Source organism: Haliaeetus albicilla, chromosome 1 (genome assembly GCF_947461875.1).
Source record: "Haliaeetus albicilla chromosome 1, bHalAlb1.1, whole genome shotgun sequence".
Lineage (NCBI taxonomy): Eukaryota > Metazoa > Chordata > Aves > Accipitriformes > Accipitridae > Haliaeetus > Haliaeetus albicilla.
Window position 1 is genome coordinate 66,768,706 of NC_091483.1, and position 24,625 is coordinate 66,793,330.

Below are 24,625 nucleotides of genomic sequence, written 5' to 3' on the forward strand. Positions count from 1 at the left end.
CAGCTGTTCTACTCATTAAGGAATTGAGTGGTACTACAGGTTTGAGAAATTGAATCCCCCTCTGTTTTATGCTGCTTTAAAACACATTTTTGTGGCTGCCAATGCTGACAAATTGCTGCCTTATTTTGTATTTCATTTTGCCTTTTCTTCATATTCAAACCAGCATATTAGTATGAGGGCATGAAGAACTTCAGATGATTGCTCCAAATTTAAGTGATACATCACACATCATTAGGAGAAGAGCTGTTAAACATATCAGCTTAAAAGACAAAGACTAAGATCACTGCAGAATGACAATATTCCTGTAGTACTTGAAAGAACAAGTGCACTGGTGTCATAATAAATTATTGTAGATATTTTTCTAGGTATTAAACTATGGTAGAAAACCCTGCTTGCAAATCACATACTGTAATTCAGCAATAGATTCGTTATTCCCTTGTTTATTGTGCCAATCAATCATTTATAATCTTTTAGGAACATAATGCAAATGCATCATTGTTTTTTTTTCTATTAAGAAATCAGTGCACACACCTGACAAGCAAGGTAAAATAAAGAAAGAAACATATTTCAAAGAGCTAGGGCCAACATCAGTAATTCTTTTGTGAAAATATCATAGATGTATTGTAGCTTAAAGCAGTGTGTAAATTGCTGTTTCACCCCAACTCTAAAGTTGTATTTTCTTTAATGGAAAGCATTTCTGATTCATTGTATGTGTGTGACCACAGAATGCCTTTAATGAAGAATATCAGCTTTCTTTTCCAAGCATTCCACTGTGATTTCGTAAACACAAGGAGGGTGAGCAAGCAGTAGCAGCAGCCAGTGTAGAGCATGAAAGCAAAGGAAGAAAATGTTCATTTGTAAAACATTTATTTTTTTTAAAGTTGTACTAGCTCTTTGATGGTAGTATGGTTTCCTGTGTTTAAAAGCAGCTCAGGAGCTACATTTTAAAAACAGTAGTGGCAGAAAGGCAACGTACGAGGTAAGTAAAGGTGTCAATTGAAATATGAACTAGCAGGTGCAACCTTCTAAATAATTTAAGTAGAGGTATAATTTTGGTAGGTTGTGTGTAAATTTGTGAGACAAGAAAAAGTAAATGGAGCTGCATGCTAAGCTCTCATATTCAGAAAACAGAACTACGAGTAATCTACAAAGGAAAACTATGTCTAGCTACAGGTATTGACTAATGTTAATACACATGCATCAGTTTCCTAAAAGCTCTAACAAACTTTGCTTTTTGGGGGAAAGGGAGAGAGTATCTGCAGTTAGTCAATCTTACTGCAGAGCCAAACCTACCTGGAATGAAATACTGTTCTTTAGCTAAATAAAGAGAAAAAAAATAGAAGATGCACCTGAATGTCAGCAAGCAAAGAATGAGTTTTATTAGATTACGTATGGACTACAGTTAACTACAGATAATTAAGTGAAAAAAATGTGTATTCACAACGAGAGCTGATAAACAACAAAGTGTGAATAGTCATAAATGTAGCCGGAACATGGATAACAAACAGTTCTCATCTGGTATTTGCACTTGAGACTGAATAAACTGTAGAATGTGAAATGCACCTGGAACAGCTGGATACCATATGACAAAAGTTAGGTTTTAGAGAAATGTAAGTAGGAAATGGAGTAAGATTAGAAAAAAGAAAACAGTAAATTTCAGTATGAGGTAAGCTCCCTGTATAGAATGAATATGTCATGTTTCCATATTTCGCTAGAAATTTTTAGATCTTTCACATACTCCAGAGCCTTGCGGAAATTTTACAAAATGATTTATGTTGGTGATACTTGTAGTGAATAATTTAGCATTTCATTCTTAAGTATTATATATTGTGTTTCTTTTGTTAGATTCAATGATACTCAGAAATAGTGCCAAATGTGTTAACTATAGTAATGTTCCGTGATCCAATACTCTATGACTTTCATGATTTCCCCCCCTTCAAAGAACTAAAAAAGATTCTGCAATGTTTAGCAATTCCATAGAGCCAGCTGCCTTCATTAGAACTTCTATAACCACTGTTTTTGCCAACAAAAGAAAAATAGCAGCTGAACTAAGAAAATTACCTGAGCAGCGGAATTTCTTGCTTTTGATCTGGCCAATCCTTTTGTTTGCCAGACGGCGGGGGCTGGTGCAACGGGCACCACTGGTCTCAATGGGGTTTGTATGAAGATAATCCGCCAGCCACTTCAGATGGCAGTCACAGATAAACGGGTTCTGAGCCAAATGCCTTTCATGAAGAAAAAAATGATAATTTCACACATTATTTCCCTTTGGTCTCGGCAGTTCCCGATATTTTTAGTACACTGTAGGATATGAAGTCATACTAAAGACAACCATAAACAAGAGCATACATACAAGGTCTGAATTGCACGTAGGGGTGAGAAGGTGCCTTTTGCAATGGTCTGAAGCTTGTTGTCGTACAAAGAAAGAAGATTCAAGTTGTGCAGATCTTGAAAGGCATCAACTCGCAGGCAATTGATCTTGTTGGCATTCAATAATCTGTTTAATAGAAGGCAATTACAAAATTGAAAAAATTCGCTCAGTGTCACTGCAGCTTCAGCATTTTTCACAGATAATTCTTTGTGTGCATTTGTAATCTGAACAAGAGATGTAGAAACAAATATTAATTGACAGTGACATAAGGCATTTCAGTGACGTGAAATATCTTATTTAGGTGATCTGAAACCATTCCTAAATATTTGCACCTTGGAGTTGAAATGTGTGGGTTTATTCAGCTAAAATCACATTTCTTGTATGTGCTATTAGAACGTGTGTGTGGTATTTGTCTGTGCAAAGAAACAAGCTTAAAAAATCAAGTATCTGCAAAGAAAACCAGTTCCTTTTGCCAAATAAATAAACAAACAAAAAAAGGAACTGAACACTGTGTTCATTAGCTGGAAGAGATGTGCAGTGGCACTTTTAATTATATGTTACTAATCAGCATGCTGCCGCATTAACAGAGTTGTAGTAAAAACTGGTGGCATGGAATATATCCAAATCTGTCTTGGATCTTTTTTCCTCTCCATCTTCAAAGGGAACCTTTTCTTCCCTGTACCTCCCAGACTTCTAAAGTTAAAGCAAACAAGCCAATCTAAACCAACTCCTTCATGCTTTTGAAGAGAAAAAAATTAAAACGTCATTCAACTAGATGCATTTTTATAATGAAATAGTTTTTATTTTTTCACATTTCCAGCCAGAAATGGAATGGAATGGTGGATTTGAAAACCAATGCCCCGATAAAAAGTTTCACCACACAAGCAGAAATTTACTTAGACTGAAATGTATTGTCTATGCAAAGTATATCAAGCTATGGACATATTTTTAATACAGAATAAACTGAAATTCAAAGAAAAGTCACTTCCTTTTTTTTTACAAAATCTGAAATATATTTTTATAGCTAAAACTATCTACTATTTATAACTATCTTTTTAAGGGAAAATAGGAATGCACCCCCCCCTCCTTATACTAGTTTGTGACTAAAATAAATCAAAATGTAAACCTCTAGGTGGTGCTAGAACTTGCATTTTCTTTGATTTTACTTACTGTTTCACCATCTTCAATGAGTTGTTTAATAATAGACATTTTCCCAATCACTACACTATGAAGTCTGGACATTAAATACTTCTAATCCCGTGGGAAGAAGTTTTAAATTCTTTAAGAGGAAGCTTTAAATCTAGTCAGTTATTCTGGGACAATTTCTTCCAAAACCACCACTGTTGTTTTATGGCCTATTTCACAAAATTCTTTTACACAGTACAACTAGTGCACAGCCTCTTATGCTAAAAATTGACAATATTTGATAAACATATCACCATGTCAGAAAACATTAAAAGTCATCAGTGAAACTGTACTGCAACTCTGTTCTTCCATGGGTACAACTAGAAATAAAATTACATAGCATTTCCACTTCATATTTTCTCTTTATAAAACATACAAATATTCCTTCAATGGTTCCACACAACTTTATACATACTATATGCTGTTTACAGGGCAAGACAGTATCCTATCTTATGTGTTTTATCTTTATAAATTCCACACAAAAGAATAGTTTCATTTTAATCATTTTAGGCTGAGACATTAGCTGAGATATGATCAAATTTGTGGATGAATGGCAAGCTCGCCTACAACAGTCTTGACTCCTTTGGCTTTAACATAGTTTATTTTTATTATACTCTGATCTTACAGACGGAATTTCCTGCCAGTTCTTCTCCAGGCATAAATCTCTCATCATGTTTACCCTCTGAGTTATCCCAGAATAGAATAAATATTATAAAAATACTCACAGCAATTGCAGAGAAAAGAGTCCTTCAAATAGGCCCTTTGGAAGTTCTGTAATTTTATTGCCATAGAGGACACTGTACCAGGAAATAATAAAGCAAACAAAGCCGCCATTATGAAAGGCATATACTGTGTGATTTTGACTTTAAAGAAGTTTCCATTTTCCTGAAGAGAATTTAACAGCAGCAACTTGATACTTGCAAGATGCTTGTGAGGTAGCAGGATCACACATTTTCCCAAAAGGTGTGTTGCCCAAAGAGCTCTCAGCAGAATCAGCACCTCACTGTTAACAGCCTTACCAAGGGACCTTGGTAAGTGGATTTGCTGTTTTTAAGAACAACTAACTGGGGAATAAAAGAAATATTTGATTTTGTTCAACTCTTTGCCATGAACATATTTATAAAAAAACCATACATTTTTAATATCCAGCTGTGATACAATATTCAATTATCACTCTAACACTCTGAAATTATTTTTACAACTTTCAGAATTGATTGAATTTGTATGAAAATTCTGGAAGGAGCCAAAAATCCAAAATAATTTCACTATAAGAATATGAGAAATTTGCTTCTGTTTTTACAGGTCAAACAGATACCTACAGCGAATTGAGTGAACGTAAGCCCTGGAAAGCATCTGGAGCTGCTTCAGAGATCTGGTTATTGCTCAGGTCACTGAAATAAATTAAATTTGATTCAATTAATTCAAGCTCTTTTCAAAATATCAAACATTAAAATAATAAGTAATTAGAATTAGGCATGGAAGGGAGAGAGAAATTAAAATATTTATGTGAGACATAGCCAAAGCATTTTAATATAAAACCACTAAAATTGTCAGTACACTGAAACAAAATGCATGGTTAAAAATAGACCTTTCAAATGCTTGAAAAAAAATGACAAAGATTTACTTTTCCCAATTGCTTAAGTACATTTTATAAAGAATTCTCTGTTTGCTAGGGCCATAGGACTATACAGCCTCAAAGATATTCTGAAATAACAGTGGCTTATCCCCATTAATTTATTTTTTTTATAGAATGTTCACTACAGTAACATATTGCTTCTATGAAGAACCATATTAAATAATTTCAATACTTGGTAAGAAACAGTTATTATTAATGTGACAAAGATGCTATATGGTGTTAATAACCAGGCTGCCATATCAGTTAATCTCACAGCAGTCAAACTTTTTTAAATGCTCACATATCGACTACAGTTCGTCTGTATGACCTTGACTTGTTTTTTATTTTTATATATAGATATATGTGTATATGTGTATGTATATATATATGAGAAAATAAAAAATTAAATCTAAATTATTGGGTACGTACATTCTTCGAAGCTTTTTATATGGTGCGAAAGCTCCAGGAGGTATGACCTTGATTGAATTTTGTTCTAACCGTCTGCAAAAGAATAGCAACAACATAAAAATACAAAACCCAAGCCAAAAGGCAATCTAAAGCCGTAACAAACTAGAAGGGGTAGACTTTAACAAAGAAGGCTGCTTTTGCTTTCTTTTTCAGTATAATTTTTATCTTGAGAAACAAGGTCATTTCAGTTTTCATTACAAAAAAAAATCAGTTTTTGTCTGTAAAACCAAACCTTTTAACCTAGAGAGTACAATGTTGCCAATTAAATCCCAATCTTGATTTTGTATCTAAAGAAAACTTATTTTCAGAGCACACAAGATTTTTGTAAAATTTAAGCTAGAACTGTCATTAAAAAATTCAAACTCGAGTTAGTGTTAATTGACTCCCTATGTATTATTCACATACAGCAATTTTTATAATAAATTTTATTTAGAAATGTCTAAAGACTTCTGTAAGTTAATCACTGAAATACGCAAACCGTAGGAAAGGAGAGAGGAATGTTCCTACAAAACAAATAACATATGTCGATACCTGCAGTAAGGTAAATACCAGATTTTTAGACACGCGCACACGATTTCTTTGGATACAGTACGTAAAACATTTTCTTTAAGATATAATACTAGGATTGCACAGCTACACCTCTAAATTCTTTAAACAAGTATTTTAGTCTAAAATTGTAGTTTATGTTACTGGCCACATTTGCTTTGTGTGTACAGTGACTGTGACTGAAACTTGCCATACTGCAAAGTGTGAATTTGCTGATGGAAACAGTTTTCCAAGAATTTTTTTAACTTCCAGAGCTTTGCATATGGGAAATCTATGCTGATAAAGACCTATGGCCCACTTGCCAACAAGTCAAAACAGATTCAGCAATAAGCACATTTAAAATAGAAACTACTTCTTCACGCACCAGCGTGTTTCATGGTTATTGTAGACATAAGGAATGAAAGCATTTATACTAAAAAGTACAACAGGAAAAGGCAGTATTATTCAAACTACATACCATGCTTATCTAATAAGCTTTCTATTTCCCTCTTTCATGCACAGGTATCAACGTTTACTATGATCTATGTATGTAAAGACAATGCCAAAAATCTATTTTGTATAAAGAATCAAAATTCTGTAGAATTTACTGCACTACTTTAAATTACTTGGACATTGACTCAGAATCTAAGGTCAAAAAGCCTTTTTAAATCTAGATGCAGGAATATTAGCTATATTTTCCCTTTTACCCTTGTCCTATTAACACTCTTCTGTTTCACTTTTACTCTGATAAAGAGACATATGAGTCTCTGTGTGTGCAACGTGACTAATGAGCCCATATATTCACTTTGAGTAAGCCTTTCCAAGAAACTATTCTTACAACAATTGCCTGTTTTTGTAAAGTTTCTCCAGAGGTCACTGTATAGCTGAACTGAAGAAGGATTTTTTGTTGCCTTGGTGAAGTTTTGTTCAGATGAAGATATTTATAAATTCAATACTCAAAATCTCTTAAGTCTTACCATGCTTTACCTTAGCAGAATTTGTTCTTGAATGGCTTATAAAGAAGCCAAGAAAAAAAAAGCCTTAAAAAAAATCTTCCTGACACACAGAAATCTCCATCAGAGCTGTGTTAGACAGGGTCCATGTTTTAAAAAAGTCCTTAACTAGGAAAATGTTGCCACCTTGCTACAGTTTTCAGGTATATTTTAAGCACTGCACGGATTTCCATGGCACAAGACTGTTAACTTTTTCCATAAACACGATATTCTTTCACACACTTTCTTCACCTTGGCTGAGCCTTTTGGACCCATGAAACACATTTTGCATCAGACAAGGAGTACTGACTAGGCTATAAAGGAACAAAGTCACTCTTCTCCAATACACTTGAGTAGATGCAGAAGGCAAACATCGAATACATAAAAACTTGCTTAAGTTAAAGGTCAACACCAAGTTAAACCAAACCCAAGTATTTTCTGTTCTTCCACTACATTTTTAGCTTAGTTTTCCCAGAAAATAAAGATTACGCATGCTTATCATCTAGATACTTTTCTACTCAGCTGGCTAGGTCAAAGCAAGGTAAAACCTTCAGATAATAAATTTCTAAAAATTTCCTTATTTTAGCAATGGGAAGGAGTTGAGAAACCAAATTAACCCAGCCATGAAGGGAATGGTAGCCATCCATCCATTCCTGTTACACATTCTATTTGGCAGCAACCGACTGCCTAACCACCAGGGATAGCATGACCAGACATTTATCAGATGTGTAGCTTTGAAAACCAGCCAAAGAATATCTTGCACAGGGAAACACATAGGGCATATGCAGAGGACTGGAAAGGGGAGGAGGGTAAAAAGGACAGGGAAGGATTAGGCCATATTACAGAGGAGGACTTGAATTGCTGGAGAGAGAGAGACTGGGGAAAAATGCCTCTGTGTGAAAATGCCTCTGTGTGTATGGGAAAGACAGATATTGCAGTGGCAAAGCTCCCACATGAGGCTGCCACAAGCCTCATATATAAATGCTGCTTATTAGCCCATGATGTAGAGATTTGTAACCTAGGGCTGGAGGGGCTCCAGTTTACGTTCACCTATCTTTAAACACAGAATGCTCTTAACTAGACACAATACGGAATGTAACTTGAGAAAGACAAGGTTTAGCATTAAATTAAGACACAAAGTATTTTCCAGTTTCCTCTTTTAATTTAAAAATATATTAGTTCTATAAACTGAAGTACCTTACAGGATACATGTATGTCATTCTTTATGAGAAGATGGAGTAGCAGATCTACTTTACTGCTGTCCAATTTGTCTACAAATTATATGGATCCAAAACCTGAAGAAGTCCTACTACAGTATATTTCTGAAAGCTAATTTTCTAGCAGTTCTAATAGAGCGAACTACCAATTCACTGGTGGATATATAAAATGAACTCCACATCAAGTTTACCTAACATTTCCTTTTAGTGAGAAATTTATAGTCTAATAGACAGACAGTGCAGTGCTGGGATAAATTTACAAGCTCTTCTGGATAAAGGATTTTTTTATAGTAGGATCATCTACGTATGTGCTTTCTTAACTCACGCCAAAGTGTATGCGCTAAAGCACATCACATTTTAGAAAATGAGATTAGTATAAAATTAGGAAAAATAAGATTATATAAATAAAGAAGACAAATCTTTTATACCCCACTATGTCTGTAAAGAAAGTAAATCAAAATCACATTTTCAAGCTTTGTTATCCTGTAATCTTCTGCTTTATCTTCCCAGAATCAGCTGAATTTCATAGAGTGCAAATTTGCATCCACTGTTCCAGAGAAAATCTAATTAGATATATTCCAGGGTCACAAAGCACAGATAGACTAATATCTAAAGGAAATTTGCATTCTACTGATAAAACCCATAGTAATTAAAAACTCCTTTATATTAATTCCTCATATTAAATGAAACATTTTTAATTCTGGAATAGGACGGGTTGTAGTTATCTATTACTGAAAAAATCAGCTATTAAGTGCTCGCAAATGACATGGCCAGAAGTACCATTATATTACAGAAGAACAAAAAGCTAATATCAGTATTTTTCCATGGAACTTGTATTAAATTTTGTGCACAACATCTCCCTTCAAAGTCATCCCAGAAGTCATTCTTTTTTATAAATGATCATCTATGTATCGTAAACAGTGCCTTGGTGTTTTCTTTTTCAAAAGCCACAGTCAATTTTAGTAGCATATTTAATAAGATAAGATAATGGAGGAAGACAGTTAAGTACATGCTTCATCAAAGCTTGCACTGCCTCATGTATAAGAAGTACTCTGCCCATCACCACATAAACGCTAATTAATGCTCTTAGTATTAAGTCTCCTGCTCCTTTTAGTGTTTCACTTCAAAGAAGTCCTGCATCAATACATAAGTGTTTTACTGTCTTTTAACACTGCCAAACTGCTTGGAACCTTTTTTGAGGACTGTTCCCTAATCTCTCCTATCTCTGAAATGTACTGTGAACATTTCTTTTTCTAAATCTTTCCCCACTGCTTATCACTGCAGACACTGTAGCATACAACCATCTACTATTCTAAGAAACAAAGGTGCTTCTGCAGTTGTGACTTCCAACCTAATGAAATCAAATCAAAGTAGGTCCCCAGCCAGTAGACAGATTCTTCCCACCCGGTCCCCAGAGAGCCCTGTGACATGTAAATCACTTGACACTTTCCAGGAGGATGCTGTTCTCTACTATAAGCCTGCAGCACACCATTACTGATTACTACTTCCGCACTTACAGAGACAGACAACATGCTTATTTACACTGACACTTTTAAACTAGCTTATTTTCCCACTATAAAAAGTCATTTCTATGAAAGACTCCTGCACCAGGAAGGAGGGCAGAGTGGGGATGAAGAACACCCTGTTCTCTACATAGTCATTTTTATTTTAAATCATGCAGATGGGGTACAATATACTAAGCCTGCTCCGTAGAGAAAGGTAAAAAATACTGCACAGAGATGTGCTGCACCTAAATGCACGTTAAGGGGTCAGAGATGTATCTAAAAAAAAGTAAGAAAACAAGAATTTGAATACGGAGCAGCAAATTAGCCATATATTTTGTAATTAAACCAATCAGAACATAACATCTTGATTAAGTAAATTTGGTCAATACAATAGTGGCTTTAGCAGTTAATTAATCTATACTTTCAATTCCAGCGTCATTTACAAAAAGTCTGCAAGAAGCTTGTCAAGAAATCCCCAAAGAATTTTTACTACAGAGAAGAAAGTCTAAGCTGTGCAATGAGTCTGATGTATTGCACAGATGCTGATTATACATGGTAATAAAATTGACAGCTCTTCTTTGCATTTTCCCCATCTGCTTTTAAAGTAAATGGCAAAAACAGCTGTCAGAAAACAGAAAATAGATTTCAGTGATGGGATTCAGTGCAGCTCCTGAATCTGAAGAACTGCAATACACAGCCAACACATCTCTCATCATATGCAACATCTGCCAGGTTTGGGGTTTTTTGTTTGTTTGTTTTTAAAATCAGGAAACAGTAATGGTCTCCCTTTGCTACAGGAATCCTTGAGGCTATTAAACAAAGTACCTTTTTTTCTTTCTCAACAACTGCACCTCCAGAGTGCTTATATCCACTAAATGTCGCTTCTAACTTTGGCAGCAGAATTCTGTTGAAATCTGTGATATCACCCATGTCTAACAAAACAAAAGATGTATTTTGAACAACTGTATTACTTGCACTTTAGAATTTCAGGCTCTAATTCTGTGTATTAATAAATCTGGTTGACAGTTTCTTAAATATTTGCATATAAAGAATCACTGTCAATGTTGCCCTAAAGCTTGCCAAACTGTTAACACCCAGTCTAATTGTTCTATCAAATATTTCCTCAGGGGATTGATTGTAAATGACAGATGACTCCTTAGTCTGCATTACATCAAAAAAGTAAAAAGAATTGTCATTCTAAAGCTATTAAACAATTCATCGCATTTACTCAAAAGCAAGTCCCAAACCTGCACTTGTTTAATTTTTCATCACAGAAGGGGCCATCTCATGCTCTGAACCCTACAGCACCATTAATGATGATAGGCTTTACGTTCCTTAATTATTACAGATTCAGGGTGTAGGCAAAATGCACCACTGCTTAAAGAACTATTTGCTCAGTACTTTGGCATCTGTCAGAGTGCAGCAGCAGTGCAATTAGCCTGAGTTACCTAGAGTCAAGTTAAAGCCTCTCTAATTAGCCCATTTTTGATGAGGGTTGTTATACTACAAAAACTACTTGAGCTATTCAGAACAACTGTATTAAATTCACAAAAAAATAGATGTAATCCTGCTATACTCTTGGCTTATCACAAGCAGTGACTTGTCAACCTGTTCTCACTGAGCAGAAACACTAGCTTGAGAATCCCAGTGTTGTGCAAGACCGGCAGTGTGGCAGGAGTCCTTGCTACCTGTTAAACAACACATGGACTTAGACCATAAACTTGCCATAAAAATCTAAATGAAGTTTTTTTAACTGAGAATACTTTTCACAAGTGGTTGCTGCTTACTGGACTATGTATTTAACAACATGTAAATAATGAAGAAAGCATTCCATTGATGATGAAACACAAAATAGTGAAAAGTCAGGATCCATAGTTTCTTTACAGTAAATTCACACATTATTGCTGAGAAAAAGTTATCAGTAGTGAAGAGCCATATGTGAAAATAAAATCTAAGAGTAACAACATCTTTGGAGTGTGGCACAGCTGTCAGAGATCTATGAGGGTTTTTCTGGAAGAGCTAGATGGGCCTTCTCCAGCTTCCCTTCAATGCTTTTCCCCATAATTTTCATTTATTCCATTCTTGAGTTATATTCCTTCCCTTGGCAGAGTCAGAGAGGTCCCTCAAGGTGTCGCCTCTACTTCAATACCCACCAGAAACTTGCACAAAACACCCAGAAGTGGAATGGTGTTCATTCTGGCCAGCACCCACTTCCAGTGTCTCTGGAAACCAGCACTGTTTTCACATGTTTCTTGTCCAGTTGTGTTCTGTGTCTCTACGTCCTCTTGACTGTTGAAATTATCCTCTGTCCTCTGAATTTAATTAGTTTTTAAGATAGGACACAAGGGTATGAAGAAAGTTGAAGATGTGAACAATGGCAGCATAGAACACATGCTGATAAAGAACAGATTAAATATTCTACCTACAAAAATGTCTGACAACTAAATAAGAAAGTTGTGTTTTTGTTTTTTGTTTTTTTTTTTTTTTTTTTGTAAAGCATAAAGGCGCATGATTTACCAGTAATTTTCAGATTAGGAAGATATTTGAGTAAAAGCATGACAAATCATTTCTCTCGTGTGTGCTAAGCAGACAGGATTAGCTATCAAATTAGTAAAACCATCTATTTCTGAGGCAGTCAAATGGAATATATTTTAAGTTTTGCCTGAGAAATATTAAAGCAGGAATCCCCAAGATAAGTTAAATGTAATTCAGTGAAATCTGCATCGGCAAATTAAATATATTAAGGTAAAGAAATCAATACCTCAATAGATTCCTTTACCCAATTATAATTTGTTTCACATTTATTGAATGCATTTTTCGTTATTCACATGTAATTATTGTGTGCTTACATGCATATATCATATGAATGATGTTAAGATTTTAGCAAATTTCTACATTTTTGATAAAGCAAACAGACCATTTTGTTTTATATTGCAATGGGCATAAAAACTGGCTTTGCTAAGAACTAATGACCTTCCCACAATCAAAGAAAAGTATATAGAGAGAACTGTATTCACATCACTGATGCCACAGATGACAGTCTAAAGCGAGTGTCACTTACAACAGGGAGTGGCAAGTCATAAAACCTTTCTAATAAAAATGTGGAGTAGTATTAGGTTTATTTTCATGCAAAGACTTTCAAATCATTTTAATAGCCATATTTGCATTAACAGCCTAAACACGACCAGGGATCACCTTTAAAATTAGGTGCTGCAGAATGTGGAAAAATGCAGTCACAATGTATATGGATACTAAATTTTAGTTTCATGTCAGATGTTTTGCACCAGATATTTCCATTTCATTAGGAAACTTTTTTTGGTCCTCCTCCATATGTAAAGCCATACTCCTGTGATTCTTTTGAACAAACTTCTAGAAAAAAGATAAGCTTATAACTAATACATTATAACTAATAATAATGCATCTAACAATCAGGTACTCTGATATAAGCTTCTGGACATTAAGATGCAGTAAATTTTAAGCAAAACAGAAGCATAAGTGCTATATTTCACTGAACAATCTGAACGCCTCCCCAGTCCAGTGGTAAAATTTTGAATATCAAGTCCAATCCATTAGTCAGGATTGGTCTTAAAAACACATTGGTCTTAAAAACCTTTGGGAAGGGAAGAAGATAAGAAAAGATTTGAAGAAAAGTACACATGAAGTACAGTTGAAGAGAAGCATGTATGAGAAAAGTTAATTTTAAAAACACGGCAGCTATATGAAGTTGCTCAAAAGTTTAGAATGTTAGATTAAGAGCTGAGAAAATGTTAGTCAGAGCATGTGACTTTGTCAAAGGGGCATTTAGAAGATAGTAATGTCTCCACAAGGTACTTATGTATCTTTTAATGCAATTTATCTCAATCTAGCAATTTCTGAAAATTAAAAAACTGGCACATTTTTCTAGCTTCCTACTGACCAAAGTATGTATCAGTATTCAGAAGCAACTGAATAATATAATAATTAATTTTTTTATCCATAAGTAGACATCATCTTTTCACTTGATACCTGCATACGCTGGCAGTATTGTATGCATTTGTTACGTCAGGAATTAAGAAAAGATTTTGATAAATCAGAACAGTTTCAAAAAGAGCCATAAGAATAATTAAATGACTGTGAAACATTTTATAGTGAGACCAAAGAGATGTATCTATTTAGCACTGGAAGGTTAGTATATTTTCTGGAAAAAGATAGATACTGTTATAGAGGATTCTTGCAACCTACTAAAAATCTTAACAATACATAGTGAAACAAGACCAATGACTATGTATACATATGTATATATAGAAACCAACTTGGCAAAACCTTTCCAGAACTTCACTGGATGTGCAAGACTTCTGGCTGACAGCATAACTGTTTCAGAGGTAAATTATATTTATGAGCTAACATTCTGTATAAGTCCTAAAAAGACCAATGTTTTGAGTTAAACTAGAAAGCCGAAACAAATGCAGACACTGGAAAGCAATCATCGATTTAATGTCTCGTAACCTATTGCATCCTCCCCTCAGCATTCGGACCCATTCCTTTCAAGCTGCAAAGATGCAGGGTTTGCTCTCATTTCTGTCAGGCTACTGTAGATAGCTGAATCACACTTTGAGCTGCTAAAAATAGAGAAAGCTGCCTTATCTCCGACGTTTCAGTTTTCCTTCTATGTGAGTCTTTGAACTGTCTTCAATAAATGTGCCTAAACCCTTTCTAAGTGACTTTTCTCTGTAAAGGGTCATCCTTAGAAGCATCTTTGCATCTCAGTGTAAGAGTCTCTCTGTTCAATAGCTATTTATTTAAGGCTATACTTTGGACTTTTACCTAAGGATGAATTTTAAAAGACAACAAAAATGGTGAAACTGTACACATGCCAAACTTAGCTTGGAAATGATATATACACAGAGCTCCCAGTTCTCAGATAGAATTCTGCATTTACGCAGAGCACTTCCCCAGTGTCTGCAGTGTGATCAGGTCGCTCGTCACTCTGTCTTGGTTAATTCCATCTGTCAAGTTCAATTCTGTCAGATCTCATTTCCTTTCCCCTCTTTTCCTTCTTCTTTTTCCCCTTTCTCTCCTTTCCCTTTCATTTTTTTCCCCCTTCTCCTTTAATATAATTTGAGTGTTACTGTGAGAAGCGATCTCAGGAGCTTTTAATCCTGCTTAGTATCACACAGCTCACAAAGATGTAGTTGAGTGCTTGGCATAATACACAATCATTAATCAACAGACTTATGAAAACAAAGTATAAGGGAGAATTAGACGGAGGAAGATGAAAACATGAAGAAAAATAGTAGAAATCAGGAAGGTATGACGAGACAATACTGAGGAGACAGATCAGGAAACTCATGGGAAATGTAAATAAAGTTATCATGAAACAATTGTACAGCTTCTAGTTTTGGCAATCAAACATTAGAAAACTCCATTCATAAGAAAGGACAACTTTATATTGAAGGCCATAGCAATTAGGAAGTCAGTGACTTTCCACTACACTGGATTATGAAGGTGAACTGTTAAAATTCCTAGCTCCTATATGGTTTTTTCATTTCATATATTGTGGGGTTTAGGGCCTTTTCTGCCCCTTACAAAGACTAAAATTATTTATACAACTGTTGCCCCTCCAGCAAACCTTCCTGCTCACCAAAACACCATTGTAGTGACTGCTATCCTTCTAAAAAAGAAGCAAATGTAATTAAGTCCTTGCTTTGATTACTTAAATGGTTTTAATATAAACAAAAATCAACTTAATTCCATGCTTGTTTGCTTAAATAATCATTTATACAAAGCTGTGGTCATCAGAGCAGGTAGTTCTGCCCCCCCCCCCCCCCGAAACACACATTGCATTTATTTTCTTTTATTCATAATACTACAGTAAGGAAAGAGGTTTTAGAACCACTTTGATTGGTAGTTCAAGACATAGAAGAGAAGAGAAAAATCAGAAGAATGTAAAAGCAGCATTTTCACAAGGTAGTCTAGCTCATTAATGGCTTCTTGGCCTCTTCTTTTGAAATAAGAGCCTGTCACTTACTCACACCATTCTGAGAGAAGGTACCAGTACAATTAATAGAATTGCTGCTGGGTCACTGTTTGTACGGTTTCTGATAGTCTGTTTGAACATGTGCCAAAAAGTCTCTATTTGAAGGGAACCAGAGTTATTTCTGCCGATCATTCAAAGAATTTTCACGCAGAAGGTGAATTCTAAAATGCAACCAAGTGAAAAGAGATTAACGGTGCAGAAAAACTAAAATGTGGAAGGAATGCCTGCATAAAGGCTGATAAATGCTATCACCATTAGAAAGGCTATACTTTCTAAAACCAATTAAAGTAATAGTTTTGAAACTTAAGAATGACCTTTAATGCCTTTAATATATGAGCTGTATGACGAAGGAGGAGAGCGCTAGGTGCATTAGACTACTGGAGTTGGTTAAGCTCAATAGACTGAACATGCCAATGAAAGAGCATCCCATAAAAATTTCTGGAAAAGGGGAGAGGTTTAAACAACAAAATCTAAATCAACTCGAATCATGATGTTTCTAATGAATGAATAATGTATCATGCTTTGCTTAAGCCAATGGAAAAAGGATAAAGTAAGGCACACTAAACAACAAAAGTTTGAAGACTATTAGCATGTAACTTTTATGGGCAATATATTTTGCCTCACGACATTTACAATACAGACATTAATATAATAGGACTATGGGAAATTTTTTAAATTTCCCAAATCATAGAATCATAGAATCATTTGGGTTGGAAAAGACCTTTAAGATCATCTAGTCCACTAAAGCATATCCTGAAGTGCCTTGTCTACACATTTTTTGAATACCTCCAGGGATGGTGACTCAGCCGCTTCCCTCGGCAGCCTGTTCCCCTCAGCCTCCTCTTCTCCAGGCTAAACAGCCCCATCTCCCTCAGCCGCTCCTCGTAAGACTTGTGCTCCAGGCCCCTCACCAACTTGGTTGCCCTTCTCTGGACACGCTCCAGCACCTCAATGTCTTTCCTGTAGTGAGGGGCCCAAAACTGAACACAGTACTCGAGGTGCGGCCTCACCAGTGCCAAGTACAGGGGAACAGTCACCTCCCTGCTTCTGCTGGCCACACTATTTCTGATACAGGCCAGGATGCCGTTGGCCTTCTTGGCCACCTGAGCACACTGTTGGCTTATATTCAGCTGGCTGTCGACCAGCACCCCCAGGTCTTTCTCTGCCAGGCAGCTTTCCAGCCACTCTTCCCCAAGCCTGTAGCGCTGCATGGGGTTGCTGTGACCCAAGTGCAGGACCCACACTTGGCCTTGTTGAACTTCATACAACTGGCCTCGGCCCATCGATCCAGCCTGACCAGACCCCTCTGTAGAGCCTTCCTACCCTTGAGCAGAACAACACTCCCGCCCAACTTGGTGTCATGGGCAAACTTGCTGAGGGTGCACTCGATCCCCTCATCCAGATCGTTGATAAAGATATTAAACAGAACCGGCCCCAATACTGAGCCCTGGGGCACACCACCTGTGACCAGCCACCAACTGGATTTAACTCCATTCACCACAACCCTGTGGGCTCATCCAGCCAGCCAGTAAATGTTTTCTGCAGGTCACTCATTGTATGAAACCTTTTCATTTGGCCCAATGGCAAAGGTGCATCTGTGCACCTTTTTAATTCTGTGCTTCCTGCAGGATTAGTAAGTGCACTAAAACTGGGGGAGTCTCAGTGCTCAACCAATCACTCTGTTTTTTAAAATATATATGGAATATGAAGTACTTCTTTCTCAAGTAATAACACATTGATCAGACAGACCCTGAAAAGAAAAGCTTAGGTATTCTTATTTAGCTGTGGTGAGTTTATTTAGATAATAAAGAGGAGAATTAATTTTTCAGAAAGGGTGTAACTAGTACAGATACAATTGTACTAAGTCAATAAAGATTAAGAAGTACATTTACTGAGATGCTGACTACTTAATTTTGCTTTGAGCTTTATCATGCCAGAAGGGAAAAAGAGAGGACCACCACAGGCTTTATTCTCCTTCCATTTTCACTGGCAGCTATTTGGAGATAAGCAGTCCTGTTACTGAAGGCATCTTCCCAAGAGGCACTTGGCAGACAATGCATTGCCTACTAATTGACTTCCCACAACAGGAATTGCTAGTTTTATCCAACTGACTTCTGCACCAATTGAGAAGTCAGACAGAGCAGGATGACAAAACCCTCTCAGCAATACCCTGATGCTCGCTGGTAAATCCAACTGCACTGGAATGAAACAGCATTTTGGCAACTGGCTCTGCCTCCTCCTGCTCCCACCATCACAGAATGCCTGCTCGTTCCTCAACCACTTCAGCTTCCAATGCAAACTCATTCTCCTCAGTGGTTTAGGCTATTATACCAAACTCAGAGACAGGGAGGCTGCAGTGCAGTGCAAGCACATAGTCTCCTTGCCAGCTCTGCTACAGAAGCAGTAGCCATCAGCAGAGCTGACAGCTCCTACTGTCTTACAATGTCATCCCAAAACAGTTGTTCAGCAGAACTATCGAGGCAATGCAAAGTCATGACATCAGCATTAGACTCTAAACAGAAAGCCTTTTCTTTTACTTTTCCTGGAAGCGCTAACTCAGAGCTTCATCATGCAAAATCTTACTCAATTGAAACTGCCAATGTTTAATACTTAAGAAATTCAATATTCCATTTAAATGTTTTTGTAGCACATTATTTAGATACAGGTTAATCTATCACCCCCCTGGAAAAAAAAAAAGCATATAATTTTCAACATGGAATGTACACTTTAAACCTGTCATTAATGATATACACCAGAAGGACAGAGAATAACAACATTATTAACACCACTTAGATTTTAAGCAGCATTGTCCAGATGGACTGACAATGTAACGAATACAAATTATTTTCACGCAGAAACAGATCAGACAACATTTTATCTAAAGGAAGTCTGTGTTGGGCAAAGAGGAAGAAATCAGTGCTTCATAGTATACTGAGGAGTTGAATGAGGTCAAGCTTCCCACTGAGAGAAAGGATGGAAGAAATGGACAGAGAACATGGCAAAACATGGCTCACAAAGCCACGAGCGTATGTTGAAGGCAAACTTCACAAGAACCTCAAGAAAAAAAATAATGGGATTATGGGCCTTAAAAACCTAAATATTCTTATTAAGAGTAACCTGCTATACACATAAGAACAAAGAAATAAGAGGCAGAAATAGATGGAAAAATGAAATGTCACAAAAATAATTTGTCAAATTTTAAGCATCTCTATAAAGGAGAGCTGACAATAAAGTTTAGTATCGGCCTCACAGGAAAAGGTTATTCACATCACATGTAATAAAGCAAAGACAAAAGGCAGGAAAGATGTAAGCAGCAGAGGTGTTTGTGGACCATGAAGTCAGCTGAAGCATAACATGACAAGTTGGTAGTACACAGCACCGGTTTCTGCAAATACAGCCTACAAACAGGTGATAACATTGTGGGGCAGAGAAACTTGTCCAGAGTAAGAGAATTTGAAAGTATTATGGATTTTTCAGATGTTCCTGGCAATGAAGTATGTTTAGAAAATCAGATGACAATGTTCAGTTGAAAATGCAGAAAAAGATTGACAAATATGAAAAACTACTGAAAAGACTGGACAACATCTGCCATGTGTAAAATAGAAGTATAATGCCAATTTTCTTGTGGTGTTTGTGTGAATCTGGTCATGGTGGTATTATAAAAATCAGTGAATTAATAATAATTTGGCTGTTAAAGCTTGTACATCCTTGAGAAAACAACAGGGAACCAGCTCATTTATCTTTCCCTTTCTCCCCAAGAACTGGAGAGGTCCTGCCAAAGCCATGTACCTAAAATGGTGATTAAGATAATAAAGCCGTGTGTGTGTGAACTGTATAATGGTGGTGGAAATACAGTACTCACTATACCCTTCTGCCTTGTGTTCAGCAGTTCCTCAGCTTTCTCAACGCTACTCTGACAGCATGGTCTCCTCTCTTCGAATGCTGTCTGCTACCATTTTGGCATACTGACAACACTATCACATAAGGAATAAATGAAAACCAAGATTATTTTATAGGATACAATCATTCTTTCTAATCTAATCTCAAGGGGTTGCTATAAGCAACAGTTGCAAAGTACTTCTTTAAAAATGAAGCTTTAAAACACTTTTTATTGTATGATAACAATATAGGAATGTCACAATCCTTTTGCATGTTGAAGTTATTTAAAAGCAGAGAGGACTGAAGTCTTTCATAGATCAGCTTTAAAAAGTAAAATACAACTGGATTCAATGCTCAGAAATTTGTGGATGGAATAAAAGGATTACATCTACGCAATTCTGGTTCCTGACAAAACTGTAAAAGCTAAGATAAAAGGCCTAGGACTCTTCATGGGTAGTTCAACAGAAAACATGGTGCAACGTGTACTGGCAGTTAAAGAAAGCAAGTGAGTATTAGGTTGCAAAAGGCAAATGAAAGAAAACTAGAATTCCATTAATATAAAGTGATGGTTCACTATGATCTGGAATATTGTATTCAACTCTGGTCACTGCAGGTCAAAAGATTTTGGAAAACAAAGAGTTCAGAGAAAAAGGAGGAGATTAAGATGGAAGGTTTTGGCATCCAAAAAGATTGAACGGACTTGGAACAGTTTAGAGAAGAGATGCATAAGGGTGGCATGCAAAATAGAATGTGTCAGGACAAATTGTGAACCTGAATGCATCTTCCCTCCCTCTACAAAGACAAAGGAAAATTAGTGCAATTTTAAAAGACTATATTTTAAACTGAGAGATTTTTAGCACAACCGCTTCCCCCCAAATTTATTGGCTTAAAATAACATGAAGATTAAGAACATAATAGGGTTTAAAGCAGATTGGATGTTTCAAAGAAAACCTTTTTTTCCTTAAAGTTTTCCTTTTCAAGTTTCAGAAAAAGAACCCCAACAGACATTGGGAGCAAGGAAAATATTTGTCCTATAGGTGTTTTACTTCTGAAGCTGTATATTGCTGTTTCCAAAACATTCTTCAGCTGATACAGGCTACTGGCCAGGGTAGAGTGCTGGTTTGATCCAGTCTTATAGAATTCCCTCACTTCATTACCAGTAAAACCTTTTTTACTCTATAAACCACTCATTCTCCAACCTCTTTTCTCTCTCCCATTCTCTTCAATGCTAAGATGGTAAGTATAACTGCCACCCATGACAATCATAAAAGAACTATCACCAATTATTCTCCTCACATTAAAGCAAGCACTATAGTGTAAAGCTTTCCCCATACAACCATTGAAATATACTTATTTGTCAAAATTCCAACTCCTCTTCAACTTATTGACAAGGAAGCAGCAAAGATCATGTGATTGTCATCAAATACTCACGAGATCCTCTACTCTAATTCTTCCATTCAGTTTATCCCTCAGTTTCAGAGCCTTTCATGGGTCTTACTTTATTTCTTTCTTTTCCTGTACATTTCTCTCCTTAGCTTCCACTCAAGTGGAAAGTTTTGTTCTCACTATATGGTAAGCGCAGCCTACCACTGGCCCAAATCGTATCTCACTCCTGTCCGCTTTACTCAAAATCTAAGTCAATCACTGAAGTTCAGTTTTCTCATCACACTGGCATTCACTGGTATGTATCTGCTTAATATAAAATAATTACTAAAGTTTGGCTTTCTAATGTTCTATCTCTTCTTGTGCCGGCTTTTGAATAAATGTATGTTCACGTCTTATGGCATGAATGGTGTTATTTAACTGTGCAAAATACTGTGATCTGCATTTTATTTAGCCAGCACTTACAAACTAGATACAATACAGAGAGATAATGGATAGTTTACACTGTTTCACTACAAACTATAAACACTATAGCACAGTATACTATATATACTGTGCTATATTTATATATTTATATATGAATTAAGTATATATTTATTTGAGCACACACATACATATTTATCTACATCAATGGATTATGGCTCTCAGATTGTGAAAAGGCCTCACTCCGGGATCTGAACACTGCCTAGCCTAGGAGGAAACATTGAGCTTCAGTTTGCAATCTGTTAAATGCTTAGCCAAATGCTGGAGGTGTTGTTATGCAGTTGCTTTTACTCTCCAGGCCAATAAACTGCTGAAGATCATACCAGTCCATGCTTAAAACTCACCAGCATTTCTTACATAGAAAGTATAGTGAACAGATTAGTGGAAAGCACCTTTCCATTCTGTAAATTCCCATTTGCTTTTACCTTACGCTCATTTCTTTTAACAGTGGATTCAGAGTCAACTAGTAGCTCCCACATCCTATCATTTCTTTGGGAGTGATGGTACTTAAAATAAAGATTCATGAACACCCTTGCAATCTCTAGTACTGAATTTCTCAAGGAAGTATAGATGTTAACAGCACATACCCCCACTAACCTATGTAGGTCTAGAAGACAGTGATGAAAAAGTCAGTCGTCCAGTGTCTGTAATCACCATTCAGTGGTTAGCTCCAGTGGCTAGCAGCAGAAATATAGTGGGGAATGTTTGAGACATATTCCCTACTTCTTTCTTGCAATATTTCTCCTCCTTGTCTACGCACACAGCTTTACATATGCAAGTAAAAAAGCCAGTATATAACTCATTAAATAATGAAAACAGTCTGTGCAGCCTTCTCAGGCACTGTGCACGGATTTTCTGAAGTAGTCACTTTATTTGCAAGCAAAGGAATTTTTCTGAGAGGGGTGAAAGGTAGAAGAAGTGTTTGTATTATATAGCTGAATGACTGAATTGGGTCAGGTAGGGTCAGCCATGTCAGTCTTAACAGCAGTAATAATGAACTGACAGATGTGATTATTATTCACATCCTAAAAAGAAACCACAGTAGTTCCAATTCTGTGGAGTTCAAAAACACAGGTCAGATATCAACAAGCCATGAGATTGCCTTAAAATTGTTAAATTCTACTTTACCTTTTAAAATCTCATTGTGGAGGCCTGTTTTTAAACTTTCAAGAAGATCTTATGGACAACAGGATGTATGTTCAGGAGACCTCTTCCCTTTCACTTCAGGCAGCTGTTCCCCTCACCTCCCTTATCTGAAATTCTTAACATCATCTTATATCATCAAGGTGCTTACAAGCTTTTTATTCTGAATACTCTCTCCAACTCACTTCTAGCGAGACCATCCTTATCAGGCTGCTGGCACAGCTACTTTCCTACTATTTCCCTAAAGGGAACTTCCCAGCTTCCCTTCCAAAACCCTGCCTTCACCATCCCCAGCGTAGAAAGATGCTCATGTTGCTGAGTCCCTGCCCATCTTGTCAGCAAGCTCACCTTTTGCTTTTGTTCTTCCCCTGCACAGAAGATAATGTAGCAATAACTTTCCTTCTGGGCCCACACAACCTCTCAGCCACATCGCTCTTGAAGCCTGCAGGCCCTGTAGCACCTGTGCTACAACTCTGCTCTACGGTCAGGACATGCTTGTACTTTTTGTAAATGTTTCTGCTATATATGGCCTGTCACACAACCTTATCAGCATACATGCTCTTCTATCCACAGGTACATGGTATTCACATGACAACCATACCACAGATTCCATTCAGCCACCTTACTTTTGCCTTTGCAGATTACCCTCCAAGGATATTGCTTTAGTAGAATATTTATTATGGGTGGAATAGGTTGCTGATTTGTCATGCAAAGATACGCTTCTCTAATAGGGAGTCTGATGAATTAAGTGACTGAAGGCAACTGTCATGGTTTAACCTCTGTAGGCAGCTCAGCCCCAAGCAGCCGCTCACTCACTCCCCACACAGTGGGATGGGGGAAAGAATCAGAAGAGTAAAAGTGAGAAAACTCCTGGGCTGAAATAAGGTCAGTTTAATAGGTAAAGTAAAAGCCATGCACGCAAGCAAAGCAAAACAAGGAATTCATTCACTACTTCCCATCGGCAGGCAGGTGTTCAGCCATCTCCAGGAAAGCAGGGCTCCATCATGCGTAACGGTGACTTGGGAAGACAAAACACCATAACTATGAACATCCCCCCCCTTCCTTCTTCTTCCCCCAGCTTTTTGTTGCTGAGCATGATGTCATATGGTGTGGGATATCCCTTTGGTCAGTTGGGGTCAGCTGTCCCGGCTGTGTCCCCTCCCAAATCCTTGTGCCCCCCCAGCCTGCTCCCTGGTGGGGTGGGGTGAGAAGCAGAACAGGCCTGGACTCTGTGTGAGCACTGCTCAGCAGTAACGAAAACATCCCTGTTGACAAACACTGTTTCCAGCACAAATCCAAAACATAGTCCCATACCAGCTACTATAAAGAAAATTAACTCTATCCCAGCCAAAACCAGCACAGCGAGCAACCCTGAAGGCAACAAAGTTTATAGCCTGCAGTGAAAAGCCACTCACTTGCAGAAAAGCAAGCATTCCTGAACTCTTTAAAACCAACTCAGAATGCAGTTTTTTCACTACAGATTGTGAATAGTACATACAAAACTAACTCAGAACATAAAGGTCTTAAATATTTTCATATACCTGCATATTCCTTTTAGATCTGAATTTGAATGAGTATTCCAAAATTCCTACCCTATATAATGCATGAATTTATACAAATAACAAAAATGAATACATAGGAAAAAACGTTTTCTGCAAGTTCATCAAAAAAAAGTCAGATTACGCACATTTCAGTAATGGTTTCTGGAAGGTTCGTTGGGATCTCAGTAAGGCCTTTCCCACGACAGTCCACAATGTTGTTACTACAGGTGCATGCAGTAGGGCAATGCAAGACACTGCAGGACGGAGCCATGAAGGATTGGTGACCTGCAAAGGAAAAGAGT

The 24,625-nt window shown here is 36.8% G+C and overlaps 1 protein-coding gene across 14 annotated transcripts in view; it reads right to left on the reverse strand.

The window, feature by feature from the left end:
* SLIT2 (slit guidance ligand 2) overlaps window positions 1-24,625 on the reverse strand; it is a 272,480-nt gene that overhangs the window by 70,505 nt on the left and 177,350 nt on the right. For 12 of the 14 annotated variants that reach the window (XM_069792805.1, XM_069792866.1, XM_069792830.1 and 9 more), the window contains 7 exons: window positions 24,470-24,608; window positions 5,601-5,672; window positions 4,876-4,947; window positions 4,282-4,353; window positions 2,354-2,497; window positions 2,062-2,225; window positions 1,294-1,317 (listed from right to left, as the gene is read on the reverse strand). In XM_069792805.1, the coding sequence (XP_069648906.1) occupies window positions 1,294-1,317; window positions 2,062-2,225; window positions 2,354-2,497; window positions 4,282-4,353; window positions 4,876-4,947; window positions 5,601-5,672; window positions 24,470-24,608 (687 nt within the window). The remainder of the gene's footprint in view (window positions 1-1,293; window positions 1,318-2,061; window positions 2,226-2,353; window positions 2,498-4,281; window positions 4,354-4,875; window positions 4,948-5,600; window positions 5,673-24,469; window positions 24,609-24,625) is intronic. The other 2 variants (XM_069792881.1, XM_069792821.1) reach the window with 1 other exon arrangement.